The sequence below is a fragment of the Eremomyces bilateralis genome (assembly GCF_010015585.1).
Source record: "Eremomyces bilateralis CBS 781.70 unplaced genomic scaffold P152scaffold_10, whole genome shotgun sequence".
Classification (NCBI taxonomy): domain Eukaryota; kingdom Fungi; phylum Ascomycota; class Dothideomycetes; order Eremomycetales; family Eremomycetaceae; genus Eremomyces; species Eremomyces bilateralis.
The window spans coordinates 474152-485743 of record NW_022985076.1 but is presented as its reverse complement, the minus strand read 5'-3'; the positions used below and the strand labels follow the sequence as shown (position 1 = coordinate 485743).

At 56.8% G+C, this 11592-nt stretch overlaps 4 protein-coding genes across 4 annotated transcripts; 1 reads left to right on the top strand and 3 right to left on the bottom strand.

Moving 5' to 3' along the window:
• Positions 1-25: 25 nt before the first annotated feature.
• Positions 26-2903, bottom strand: P152DRAFT_474012 (uncharacterized protein; the record flags this gene model as incomplete). The annotated part of the gene is made up of 2 exons (XM_033681288.1): positions 26-2820; positions 2877-2903. Coding segments are annotated over 2 exons (2822 nt in total), but the record flags the coding sequence as incomplete, so codon positions are not given.
• Positions 2904-3985: 1082 nt separating this feature from the next.
• On the bottom strand, positions 3986-7017 carry P152DRAFT_487875 (uncharacterized protein; the record flags this gene model as incomplete). The annotated part of the gene is made up of 1 exon (XM_033682107.1): positions 3986-7017. Exon 1 carries the CDS (start codon positions 6674-6676, stop codon positions 3986-3988), a length of 2691 nt encoding a protein of 896 aa, XP_033533938.1. The 5' UTR covers positions 6677-7017.
• Positions 6975-9119, top strand: P152DRAFT_458683 (uncharacterized protein). Its single transcript, XM_033679519.1, has 4 exons — positions 6975-7480; positions 7527-7675; positions 7743-8558; positions 8615-9119. Exons 1-4 carry the CDS (start codon positions 7324-7326, stop codon positions 8831-8833), a joined length of 1341 nt encoding a protein of 446 aa, XP_033533937.1. The 5' UTR covers positions 6975-7323; the 3' UTR covers positions 8834-9119.
• A 133-nt stretch (positions 9120-9252) lies between these two features.
• On the bottom strand, positions 9253-10002 carry P152DRAFT_397592 (uncharacterized protein; the record flags this gene model as incomplete). Its single annotated transcript, XM_033676414.1, has 1 exon — positions 9253-10002. One exon carries the CDS (start codon positions 10000-10002, stop codon positions 9253-9255), a length of 750 nt encoding a protein of 249 aa, XP_033533936.1.
• Positions 10003-11592: the final 1590 nt, after the last annotated feature.

Here is an 11592-nt window from a genome sequence, read left to right as displayed (position 1 = left end):
ATACCCATCCCGCCCCTCCTTCAACTTCCACACCTCATCCCCCTCCCCCCCCACCTGCACGAACCATCTTGGCGTCCACCGCTCCCCATGCTCCTCCATCACCCTCCGCCTCGCCCGCTGCCGCTCCTCCAACCGCGCCTTTAACGCCTCCGCGCGATCCAAATCCCCCTCCTCCGCCGCCCGCTGATCCGGGCGCAGCCGCGAGTCCGTCACGGGGATGGCCCCTCGCTCGACCGGCGTGATTTCGTTCAGCGCGGCGGCGAAGGTCGGGAAGCCATAGCGTGCCGGGGCGTGGTCGACAAGCTGGCCAACGGTCCAGATGGGGGGGCCGGTGTCGACGCCGTCGTGGGTGAGGTGGAGGTGAGAGGTCCATTTGCCGTGGAGGCCGAGGGGGAGGCGTTGGGCGGCGGCGTTGAAGGCGGTGACGGAGACGTCCTCGCTGCGGCCGGAGAAGAGACCGCCGGCTTTAAAGGTGGCGAGGGCTTTGGCGCCGGTGGTCTCATTGAAGATGGTCATGGTGTTGACGGGCTCGATGTATTTCTCGCCGGCGATGATGTTGCGGAGGAAGGAGGTGGCGAGGGTCCAGCTGTAGTGCTCGTCGACGGAGTGAAGGAAGAGGTGCACGGGGCCGTCCGTGTTGAGTTCCATGGATTTGCCCCAGAACTTCTGGACCGGCATTGGGGACTGGGTGAGGGTCCAGGTGGCGCTTTCGGCTTGACAGGCCATGCGGACGGGCCGGTGCGTGACCTTCTCGGCGATGAAGCGGTAGCCTTTGTCTTCGCGGACGAGCTCGTACGTCTCGCCGAGCATGGGGTTGAACGGTTTGCGGATCGCTCGCTCCTTCACTCGGGAGTTGGAGAACGCCGAGATGGCGAATGCGGCGATATAAAGAAGCCTCTCACCGGTCTCACTTGGTTTCGTCGTCGCCGCGTCGATAAGCCCTGTGTATTCCAGCTGCTCTGCAACGCGTTGGAGGCCCGACATCGGCTCGTTCGCGGAAACGGGCATAGCAATGGTCGACAGATCCTGGCCGACGTTTTTCCGAAGGAAGCTGATCAGGCTTGGGGGGTTTAACTTCGCCGTCGGCACGCTGGTCCTTCTCGGAACCGGGTCGAGGGGAAGGGGGGCTAACGTCTTCGGTCGGACGGGGTAAATCGATAGTTCGCCCGCCCCGCTCTTCCGCTCAAACGTCGCGAGGCTAGCGAATTCACTGCTCGATTCCGAGGCTCGGTCCGACACATGAGAGATTTCATCGCTCTCCTCGCTGTCTCGGTCGATATTCATTATGCCGACCCGTGGCGTTTGGGCGTCGGGCGCGTCGAAGAACTCCTCTCTGGAGGACATCGAATCGGTGCTCTGGCGCGATAGTGCGGTCCTACTCTGCGGCCGTCGTCGCTGCTTGGATTCTGACAGGAGCTCGGAGAACTTGGCGACGGTTTCATCGAGGTCCTTGAGCAGGGCCATGCAATGATCGTGGATGCCCGCGTCTTTCTCCGCGTTGTTCACATATTGAAGCTTCGGGACTTGTCCATTGCTTGCGGCACTTGCAGGGGATGGTACCGCGAGCTGCGCCGACACACTCCTCTTGAATAGCGAATTGGCCGTGCCATTCACGTTTGGCTTTCGCTTCCAGAACGCTTTCTTCTCTTTGTGATCGGCTGTCTTGCTGAAGGGATCGCCATTCTCCGATTCCGATGGACTCGTGGTTTCACTGATGTCGCTCATTCCCGGCCCATGCGCGGTCGACAAACGCGGCAGATATTTGGGGTCCGTATTCTGCGCCAACCTTCGCACCGCGTCTCGTATCCCCGCGACCTTCCCCACCAATGATTGCACCTGATCCCACTCCTGTTCCTCCGCTGGATCCACCGCCCGCGCCGGGCGCGCCGGCTGGGCAGGCTCATGCTTCTCCTTCGCCGCCGAGCTACTGGCGATGTTCGCCGCCTTCTCCAACGCCGCCTTCCACCCCTGGAAGTCTTTCGCATTGTTCGCCCGCAGATGCCACACCTCCGCGCCCGAGTCGACCGTGATGTAGCGCGATTTCTCGTCTACGCTGACCGCCGCGAGAGAGAGCGGGATAGTGCCGCGCAGCGCGGAGGAGTTGCGGTTGTGGTAGTAGGAGAGGGTGGAGGTGGTGAAGTCGAGGGAGAAATACCGGCGCGCGAACCCTTGGTTCCTCTTGCGTCGCTTTTTTTGTAGGATGCCGGTATAGAACGGTGGTCCTGGTCCGTGGCTTTCCGAGCCTTGTCGAGAGCCGGTCGCGAACGTCACTCGGTGCGTGGTGCCGTCCAGCGGGAGGGATTCTTGGGAGTCGGCGACTGGACGCATCGCCGGACTGGACTTGGCGGTCGGTAGGCTGGTCGAACTCCCGTCGGCGTGCGCGTACTGAGGACCGCCTGACTTCGGAGGCGCATGCGACGGATGCGTCATGATCACCACGGTGGCTGTCTTGGAGACCGCCTTAGAGAAGGTGTTGTCGAACACCAGGCCGTACATGCCCGCTTCGTTGTCGGGGACATCATATTTCCCGGTGGTGACCTTGTCCGCTTCGCATTTTCCGAACCAGTGGACCAGCTTCAACCCCTTGGATTGCAGGGTCTCCACGACGGTCGAGTTGTCGTTCGGGGTCTTCGATTTCGTGCGTCCGTCGGTGTGCGGTGCTGGAGGAGCGTCGTCGGTTCCGGTGGTGGGAAGGGCGGTTCCAGACCTGCTTGCACCGGCGTGTTTGAATAGCGCGAAGTTAATAGACTTCTTGTGCGGTTGGACGGTCCATGAGATAGTGTAGGCGGGAGAAACGCCGATCCATCGCACGAGATACGACTGGAAATGTCATGATTAGCAAAGCCTTCGTTTCGATATCTGGATGATGTTCGTACCTTGCTGTGGATTTCTACCTGCTCCATGCCAAATACGGGTAGCCTAATGTCTCTCTAATGGAGGAGTGTGACACAAAGCAGTGGCATTGGATGAAAGCAACCAAAGAGCGACAATGCACGAATTCGCGCTTGAGCTCTAGAGTGGTAGAATCCTTTAATAAAGAACGGGGAATTGATCGAATATCAGGAATGGCAACAAGCACCAGCAAAGCAATGAATCTGTAATCAGTCGGTCACCTGCGGATGGTCACCCGGGAGGAAGTCAGCCCTGTGGCGGGCGTTGCCTGGATCGATCGGTTGGTGTACAGGTACAGATTTAGATCAACCCTTCCAATTCGGGGTTGCAGTCAGCTTGTGGATTAGAAGAATCTCCAATGGACAAATGTCTCCTAAGGGTAAGCTCTATGGGAGAGATGGGGAGTTGGAGTCTTGGAGATGACAGACGTCAGATCAACATCTACGAATGCCACCAATTTTAGAACAGGGGGAATAGCTCGGAACTGGACAGATGTACGGAGTAACGGTCGAACTAAATAAATAATGCCGATACCAATCTATTCCAGTCTCATACATAACCGGTTTCTCTTTAAATATGATAAATGGACATAAGAGAATCTCATATAACAATATCAATCAGGCAACGTCGCCAATCCTAACCCCGACACTGGTCTTCTTGATGGGGATTCTAAGGATTAGGTCCTTCTAGAACGAAGCTGACGCGGCGAATCTGGATGGATTCTCGCCAGCTATCTTCATTCGGGACCTTCACTCGGCTTGATTACTATGAACGGAACCGAATCCTGATTCCTGCGACATGCGTTGTCGTAGACATCCACGCTAATCGACGAAGCTGTCTCCGTACAGTAGTCTTCCTGGTAAGTGAGCTTCTGCATGCATGACGTATGTCTCTCCAGGCGGCAGTCGAAAGCTTCATTCATCCCCTATTCTGGGATATCGCGAACGGAGAGCTCGATGCGTTACTCATAGGTTGACACTCTTGGCCCAAATCCTTAGAGGCCAGCGTACCTTTCGCCAATCGGCATAAGTCCAATCTTACAACGCTCAGTGGTATCATCAATCTATTCCAGCCCTACAGCCTACAGGGCACATCATCCCCCCTCCTCCCGCCCCTGTCCCTCCACCCTCGCCGCACCCGCCACCCCAAACAACACCCCCATCACCCAACTCCCCCACCCCCCCTGGCTCCGATCCTCTCCCTCAATCCCTCCAATCCTCTCCTCCAACTCCCTCACCGCCCCCCCAAACTCCCCCACCGCCTCCTCCACACCCTCCACCTTATTCCGTAGCGCCGCCATCTCGTACTCCAGCCGCGACGCCAGCACCTCCACCTCCCGGACCGCGTCCATCAGCTTCCCCCGCTCCGATTCGAGCGTATCGTGCATCGCGTCGCGCGCCTGCCCGTATGTCTCTAGACTCGGCTCGTACAGCCCCTCCACGGTTCCCTGGTCCGCCGCCGCGGTATCCAGCACCGTCACAAGCCGCTGTAGCTGCGGCGCGACACTCCCTTCATGTAGACATGAGAGCTCGCGCAGCCGCTCGCGCAACCGCCGCAGCGTGCCGCCGTCGTAGAGAAGCGCGTGGTATTCGGCGTGGAGGCCGGGGTGCGGGGAGGAGGACCCGGTGTCGAGTTTCGACCAGGTGAGGATGCTGGATTCGGCGACGCTGAAAGAAAGGTGGCGGGGCCACTTGACATCGTGGGGGGGTGGGGGGGTGGGATCGGGGAGGTTGGACGGGTTGGGTGGGAGGGCGCGGAGGGCGCGGAGGGTGGGGAGGTTGCTGGTGCTGTAGGTGGTGCGGAGGAGGGGGCTGATTTCTTGGTTGGTGTCGATGCCGAAGAGGTCGTTGAGATCGACGCCGTGGTAGGTCGGGCCGGTGAGGAGGGGCTTGATGGGAGATCGGGACTTTGGCTCGGGCTCTAGGTGGATAGGGGCACCAAGTTCGGGTTTGGTTGCATTAGAAGCGCCTAGTTCTGGTTGAGTGGCATTGGTGGGAGCGACGGGTTCGGTCTTGGTCCCGATATTAGGCGCCGACAGTTGTAGAGTTGGCGAAGAAAAGAGGTTTCGTGACGCTACTGACGGAGTCTCTGTCATCGCTGACGCGAAAGTCGGTATCTTCGAAAGGACACTCTGGGATTCCGACGGAGAGTTGGTGTGATCTTTTGCAACCTGATCAACCGAAACGGCGGTCGGACTGGGTGGGATCGAAGTGAGGATTTGTTTCGAATCGTCCGCCTCCTCGGGATATAGCGTGCCGTCTTTGGCATCTTTCGAACCCTTGGGTTGGTGACGTTTGCCGCTGACCGTATCTTTGACTTTGATTCCCGCTCGCTGTAGTGCGTGTCTGCGGGACTTTCGGTCACGATCGCCGTCCATCGCACTCTCTGGCTCCCGAATCGAGGATTGTCGTACTATATCGCTCGTGACCGATGCGCCGTCCTCGACGGTATTCTGCTTCCGCAATGTCGGCGGCTCCGTTTTCCCAGCCTCCGAAATCTTCCTCGAGAGTGGATGGTCTTTCTCGCCTGTGGTACCCGACGCATACTTGCCAGACACGTCGCTCGACTGAAATTTCTTGCCCTTCCCATGCCAGAGCCACTTAGCGCTGCCGCCACCCAGGAGATCGATGAAGGTTTCAAAGTCCACCGTTTCGACAGCCGCAATGCCGGCTTTCTCCCCGCCTCCCCGCCCGACCATTTCCATCACCATTTCCCCCCCCTTTCCACTGAGTTCCGCGACCGTGCTCTTCACCGCCCGCGGCACCGTCCATCCCTCCCCGCTCTTCTGTTCCGCCGCCTTCGCCGTCGCGGAGTGCAACCGCTGCAACGTCCTCCGGTCCAGCCGCCGCGTCTTGGGCAGTCTCGACGCCTTCTGAAAGTACGCTATCGCCCGCTTCGTGGCCTCCACCTCGAACACGTCCTTTGACACAGGCGCGCCGTACGCGTGCAGCCGGTTGCGCGCACCCATCACCAGACCGACCAACGCAGCCACGGTCGTCGGACCCAGGATGCCGTCGTTCGGTTCGATGGAGAAGAATTCAGCGCCGAACTCGACCCACCAGTCCTTGATGGCCGCCTCAGTCACGTCGCAGAGCAGCCCGTCGCCGTAGTCGAGCGGCAGTTTCCCGAAGAGGACCAATGCAAGCTGGCAGAGCTTCACCAGGTCCATGACGCTTTGATATAGTGGGACCTTCTCGCTGGTGCGGTACAGCTGATGAAATTTGGCGACCGTGGCGCTGGTTGGCTGCGTCAACGTCAACCCCGCCCGTCCCGCGCATCCCAGCCGCTTGAGGTCCTCGTTCACCACGAAGTCCTCCCAGTGCTTCCTGACGTTTCCCTCGGGCACCTTGATCAGCGTCAGACTGCTGGGAAAGCTGGACAGGTTCGTCGCCATGAGCATCCCCAAGGCCGTCTCGCGCGGCCGCGCGTAGTGCTGCTGCAAGGCGTCGAAATACGCCCGCACCTTCGGACTCCAGTCGTTTTGATCGAGCGGGGCGCTCAGCACGGCGACGGTGGTCGTATGCGACAGGTCACCGGTGTACGTGGAGATCACGTACGTTGGACGTGCGCGATTGCAGGCCCACTGCTCCACCAGGTAGGTCTCGAATCCGGGGAGGGTCTCCCGGTGGGCCAGCACGTTTGTGGAGGGTTCATCTTCGAGGAATCGGGCGGCGACGGGGTCGGCGATGACGAGGGAGCGGTAGGGGAGGTCCTTGGAGGTGATGGAGGTTTGGGGGGGTGAAGAGCCGGTGCTTTCGAAGGAGGAGCGAGGTTGAGTGGCCATAGTGGACAGAGATGGCGGTGTACGCTATTTCAACCTGTTGAGTTTTCGGATGTCACCCTCCATGCCTTGGACCTGGGAATGTAAGTAGGGTCATATGCAGCCAGTTCCGGAAGCTATACTCTATTATTCCGACTTTGAACTCCCCGACATGTCATGAGGGTAGAGACAAAGGTGTTCAAAAAGGAGGGGGAGACATAAGGGTGGGTGAAGTGGAAGCGGCAGCCATCAATATCAATATGCCATGTCACAATAGCAAGCGCCCGAGAGGTCCCGAAATTATATAGACGAGTCTAGTCTGAGTCCTGATGATTTTATATCTTCGTATGGAATATCAATTTGAATCATTGGCATGTGAATTGGATTCTTTCTTGACATCTCCAGCCTTGCACCGGCACGTCACTGTCCGACACCATGAAAGCGGGGCCAATCACCAGCTGATGCCATCCATCAATCAATCACCTGGAGAGAAGCTCCGACTTCCGCTCACACGACCACCACGTTCGTTATATCACCAATACCACCTAGTATCCATGGTTGCCATGAGTGTGGCTTTTTCAAATTCAAGACCCAGCTGATCGAGGTCTTCGTGTTGCTTAAGACGCCGTCAGACAGCACCAACGTACCTGAACTGCTATCGTAGCTTTGATATGCCTTCCGCCGATCCGCCTCCGCCAGCCGGGCTGGCCGACCTCCATACATGCTTGGGGGATATGCAGAGGAAAGATCATACGTTACAAGCCGCGATCGACGAAGTCCAAGTCCTCATAGATATGGTGGAGAATGCCAAACGAACCATTACTGCTGGTCCGTCTGAGCCCTCCTCTAGATATCACGACGCTGATCTGTATAGATCCCTCAAACGCTGCCACAACCCTCGTCAAACTACAATCGTTATCGAAGCAATCCCTCGACAAGCTCTACAGCAATGTTCCCAAAAAACCACATGCTCTGCGAGGCATGCACAACGCCCTGGGAGCGTATGAGAAGGCCTTAAACAAGGTATCCTCCCTCGACCTCTACTGATAGTGGCTGCCCCTTGACAATAGTGTACTGACATGGACGTTAGAGATTCAAAGATAAACCCTTTCCCAGTGCCTCAAACGATGTAGTCTCTTCACAACCGCACTTACTCAACCGGGCCATAGCTATGCACCTCCTCCGCGAAGGCCAGTTCAACGTGGCGAACACCTTTATACTCGAAGCGAAGTCGAAATCCCCCCATCTAAACGATCTCCCAGACATAAGCGCCGCCGGTGCCTCCCTGTTAAGTTCCCACTCGTTATTCAGCAGTCAAGAAGACGACACCGACGCCATGGACGAGGACCCAGCCGCCGCGGAGCTCGCCCCCACCTCCCTCCAACAAGAATTTGCCGCCATGCATCACATCCTCCACGACCTCCGCATCAACCACAACCTCCTCCCCGCCATCGACTGGGCCCGCCGCAACAGCCACGTCCTCGAAACCCGCGGCAGCAACCTCGAATTCGAGCTCTGCCGCCTCGAATTCATCCGCCAATTCGTCGATTCCGCGCAAGAGCACGGCGACCACACCCTCCCGCTCCGCGCCTGGGCGTACGCCCGCTCCGAGCTCGCCTCCTTCGCCGGCCGCTACGCGCGGGAAATCCACCAGCTCTCCGCGGCGCTGGCGTTCTGGCCAAATATAGCCACGAGTCCGTACCGGCACCTCTTCGACGCCGCGAGTGCGTGGGAGGAGGTGGCGGGGTCGTTCACGCGGGAGTTCTGTTCGCTGCTGGAGCTGAGCGCGGACAGTCCGCTGTACGTCGCGGCGACGGCGGGGGCGGTGGCGTTGCCGCCGTTGATGCGGGTGCAGAAGATCCTAGCGAACCGGAAGGCGGAGTGGACGAGTCGGGAGGAGTTGCCGGTATGTTGCTCTCCTAAACGACTATTTCACACCGAGACTAATATTCTTTCTGCTAGGTTGAGATCCCCCTTCCTCCTGCATACCATTTCCACTCCGTCTTCGTCTGCCCCGTCTCCAAAGAGCAGTCCACCGACTCGAACCCACCCATGCTGCTCCCGTGCGGCCACGTCATCGCCAAAGAGTCCCTGGAGAAGATCAGCAAAGGCACGCGGTTCAAGTGCCCTTACTGCCCGATGGAGTGTCACCCGCGGGACGCGAAGAAGGTGTACGTCTAGTTTGTAGATAGGGGGTGACTGAGGCGGCATTGCACGGCGTATAGGCGGGTACGGATATCTGGGAATGCGTAGGTGTTGGGGGATTTTCTTTTATTACGATACTAGCAATGCCACTCGCTTTATTCTCTTCTCTTAATCTTCTACTGTGTCTGAATGAGGCTTGATATGTCGGTGACCGTGCTTAGCTGTATTGAAGCTGCAAACTGTGGTATTAGCCAGACAGCTATGCTGTTTCTCAACCAACGTCGGGATTTATCAATAAATATCATACTTACAGTAGCCAGTCAATACACTCTCTGGTTTGGTGAGATCTGATCTCATCATCTGCATTCAGGCCTCCATGGGGGAAGAAATTGATGGCTCATACAAAGCGTCTTGGCACTGAATCCCCACCACCAAATATATTGATATATCGCTGTCTACCACAATGGAGTCTTAATAAAGTCTCCCTTATTGTCTACAACTAGATGGCATCTGTATGGCATCTCTGCAATTCTCTTACGTACTTCCTCCATCGTGATTTTATCCCATCCATCAATCAGTATCTGTTTGAGCTCTTCCATGGTCTGCCATACCCGCTTGCGTACCCTCTGTTTCAGAATCCCCCAGAGCGCTTTCATAGGGCTCAGGTCTGGAGATTGTGATGGATGTTGTAAGCAATCGATCCAATTGATATGCTTTAATGAAGATGCGACGTTATTTGACTGTGTACCGTGCGATGGATCGTTATCTTCCTGAAGAGTCAAAAGTGGCCCACAAACGTCTGCACCAAACGACCCGCGATGGTGTAAACGGGCGGCCTCAATACGCGCAATATTAGCAGGGAGGATGTGTTTGGCGTAATACTCCTGTGTCATGGAGTTCCCCTTCTGTTTGACCTCAACTTTGTGGGGCAGTTTCGCCTTCCAATCTTGTAATCGTTGGGAGAACTGTTCGTCCGTTTCAGTCTGTTTTTGCCTAGGTTTCCCTGGCTTTTGCGGCTTTGGAGGATCTTCAGACTTGTCGTGATAGAACTTGAGGCTGCTTTTGGAATACCAATTGCAAGACGCAGCAATATGGAGCACCATGCCCTGTGTCGCTGGCCGGTTTTGGATATTCTCCGGTCGGTAGCCCGTGCCCTTTTGGCGAATGATACGCTCTCGTGCTTGTTCCGTAGGATCGTAATGCATCTCGTCTGTAAATTCAATGGAGTCCCAATAACCGATCAAGGGTTGTTCCATCCCAAAGCGACCGTATACTTCCCGCAACTTGCGATTCTCAGCGGATACAGGTTTGCCTTGCTCTCGTTCAAAACGCCCTGCATCTCGTCGTGTTTGTAGATTCTCACGGAGGCTGCGCCCTATTGTGATATCAAGGTCAAAATGCGAGATGTTAGCTTCGTATGGAAGCTCCCGAACAGGATTATTTGAAGAAAGAATAGCATCTAATTGAGGAGATGTAATTGCGCGGAGCCCGCGAAGTCCAACTGCACGCGTCCACGTCGCCGCGGGTGGAAACATTGATAGAGAAGAGTTCTCTATTAATGGCTAAGTGCAGTGGCGATGAGAGAGATGCACGCGTCGCGCGTGCAGGTCGCAGGCGTTGAGCGTGGTATCGCCATACCACCAACACCAGCACGACTGTGTCTACTGCCTCCGCTTAGACACGGTGTCCTTTCATCAAGGGAGGCCTCTTGAGGGATACAAAGGGATACGAGAACCATCCGATAGGGGTCTATCTAGCTCGCAGCTGGATCCGGAAGCCTGACTTATTATTAGGTGGATGAGGACGCGTCCTAGGCCTCTAACAGGACACCCTCAGGCTCGCCTACTCTGGGGTTATGCGTGAGCAACGAGCTGCGTGTAGCGAGGGTTTGGAACAATCCTAATTCTAAAGAACTCGTTAAGGCTAACTTGTATAAATCTAGGCGAACTCTGTTAAGGCCGGAGGGCCTCTTCGCAACGGGAGCGCTTGTTAAGGCCCCTCTATCGGAACCTGTTAATACCACAACGACACGAGCTCACCGGGCGCGACAAGCACGACAGCTTACGGAACTGGAGTTACAGGCCAGTCGATAGAGGGGAAACACAGGTATGCTCCTGGTGGAGGCTCGATGGAGACACAGACCCGTCGCTCGGATCTATACAATGGGAGAATCACGGGCCAACTCAAGATGATGGAGGACTCGAGCTTGGTTAGTGGGATGAGGCTGCATGCGTTGCCCGGTGCGGAACGCATGCGAAAACCCTGAACTGCATAATCGAGCTACAAGCTCAAACCTGCCTCATCCTGCAAGACACGGTCGGCCCATCAGAGGGAGACCTCTATGGGCAACGCGAAACGATGACTGTTTACAGGAGTCGCGGGGCGTAGTGCGTGGTAGCCACTGCTGGCTCCAAGGACCTCATCCCTTCAATGGGCTCTGACCCTCGGTGAACCTGAAAGCAGGCGGGATCAAACCCCGGCCGGAGAGACTACTACGTGGCTCGAGAGAACGGATGCGCGTGTCGGTATACAAAAAGACAGGACTGGCCGCTTAGGTCAGAACGCTGGTGATGTATGCTTATGGAGCAAACAGGCGTTACACAGGCAGGAACCCTTTTTGCCTGGGGGGGTAACTGCGGACAAGCGGAGCAACGAGCAAGCTTTGAAAACTGTGGCAGGAGTCTGGATAAGTGGACTGGCGAAACCTGCTGTTGTATATAAACGCAATATGATGACCTGCTCCTTGCATTTTGCCCGCAGCGGACCGACCAGAGGATCGAGCTCCTCCAACGAGC

What these genes read in the sequence shown, in the direction of transcription:
- P152DRAFT_458683 (XM_033679519.1), top strand. Translation starts at nt 7,324, where the DNA reads ATGCCTTCCGCCGATCCGCCTCCGCCAGCCGGGCTGGCCGACCTCCAT. An exon ending in CAAACGAACCATTACTGCTG is followed by an intron (nt 7,481 to 7,526) that starts GTCCGTCTGAGC and finishes TGATCTGTATAG; the next exon opens with ATCCCTCAAACGCTGCCACA. An exon ending in ATGAGAAGGCCTTAAACAAG is followed by an intron (nt 7,676 to 7,742) that starts GTATCCTCCCTC and finishes CATGGACGTTAG; the next exon opens with AGATTCAAAGATAAACCCTT.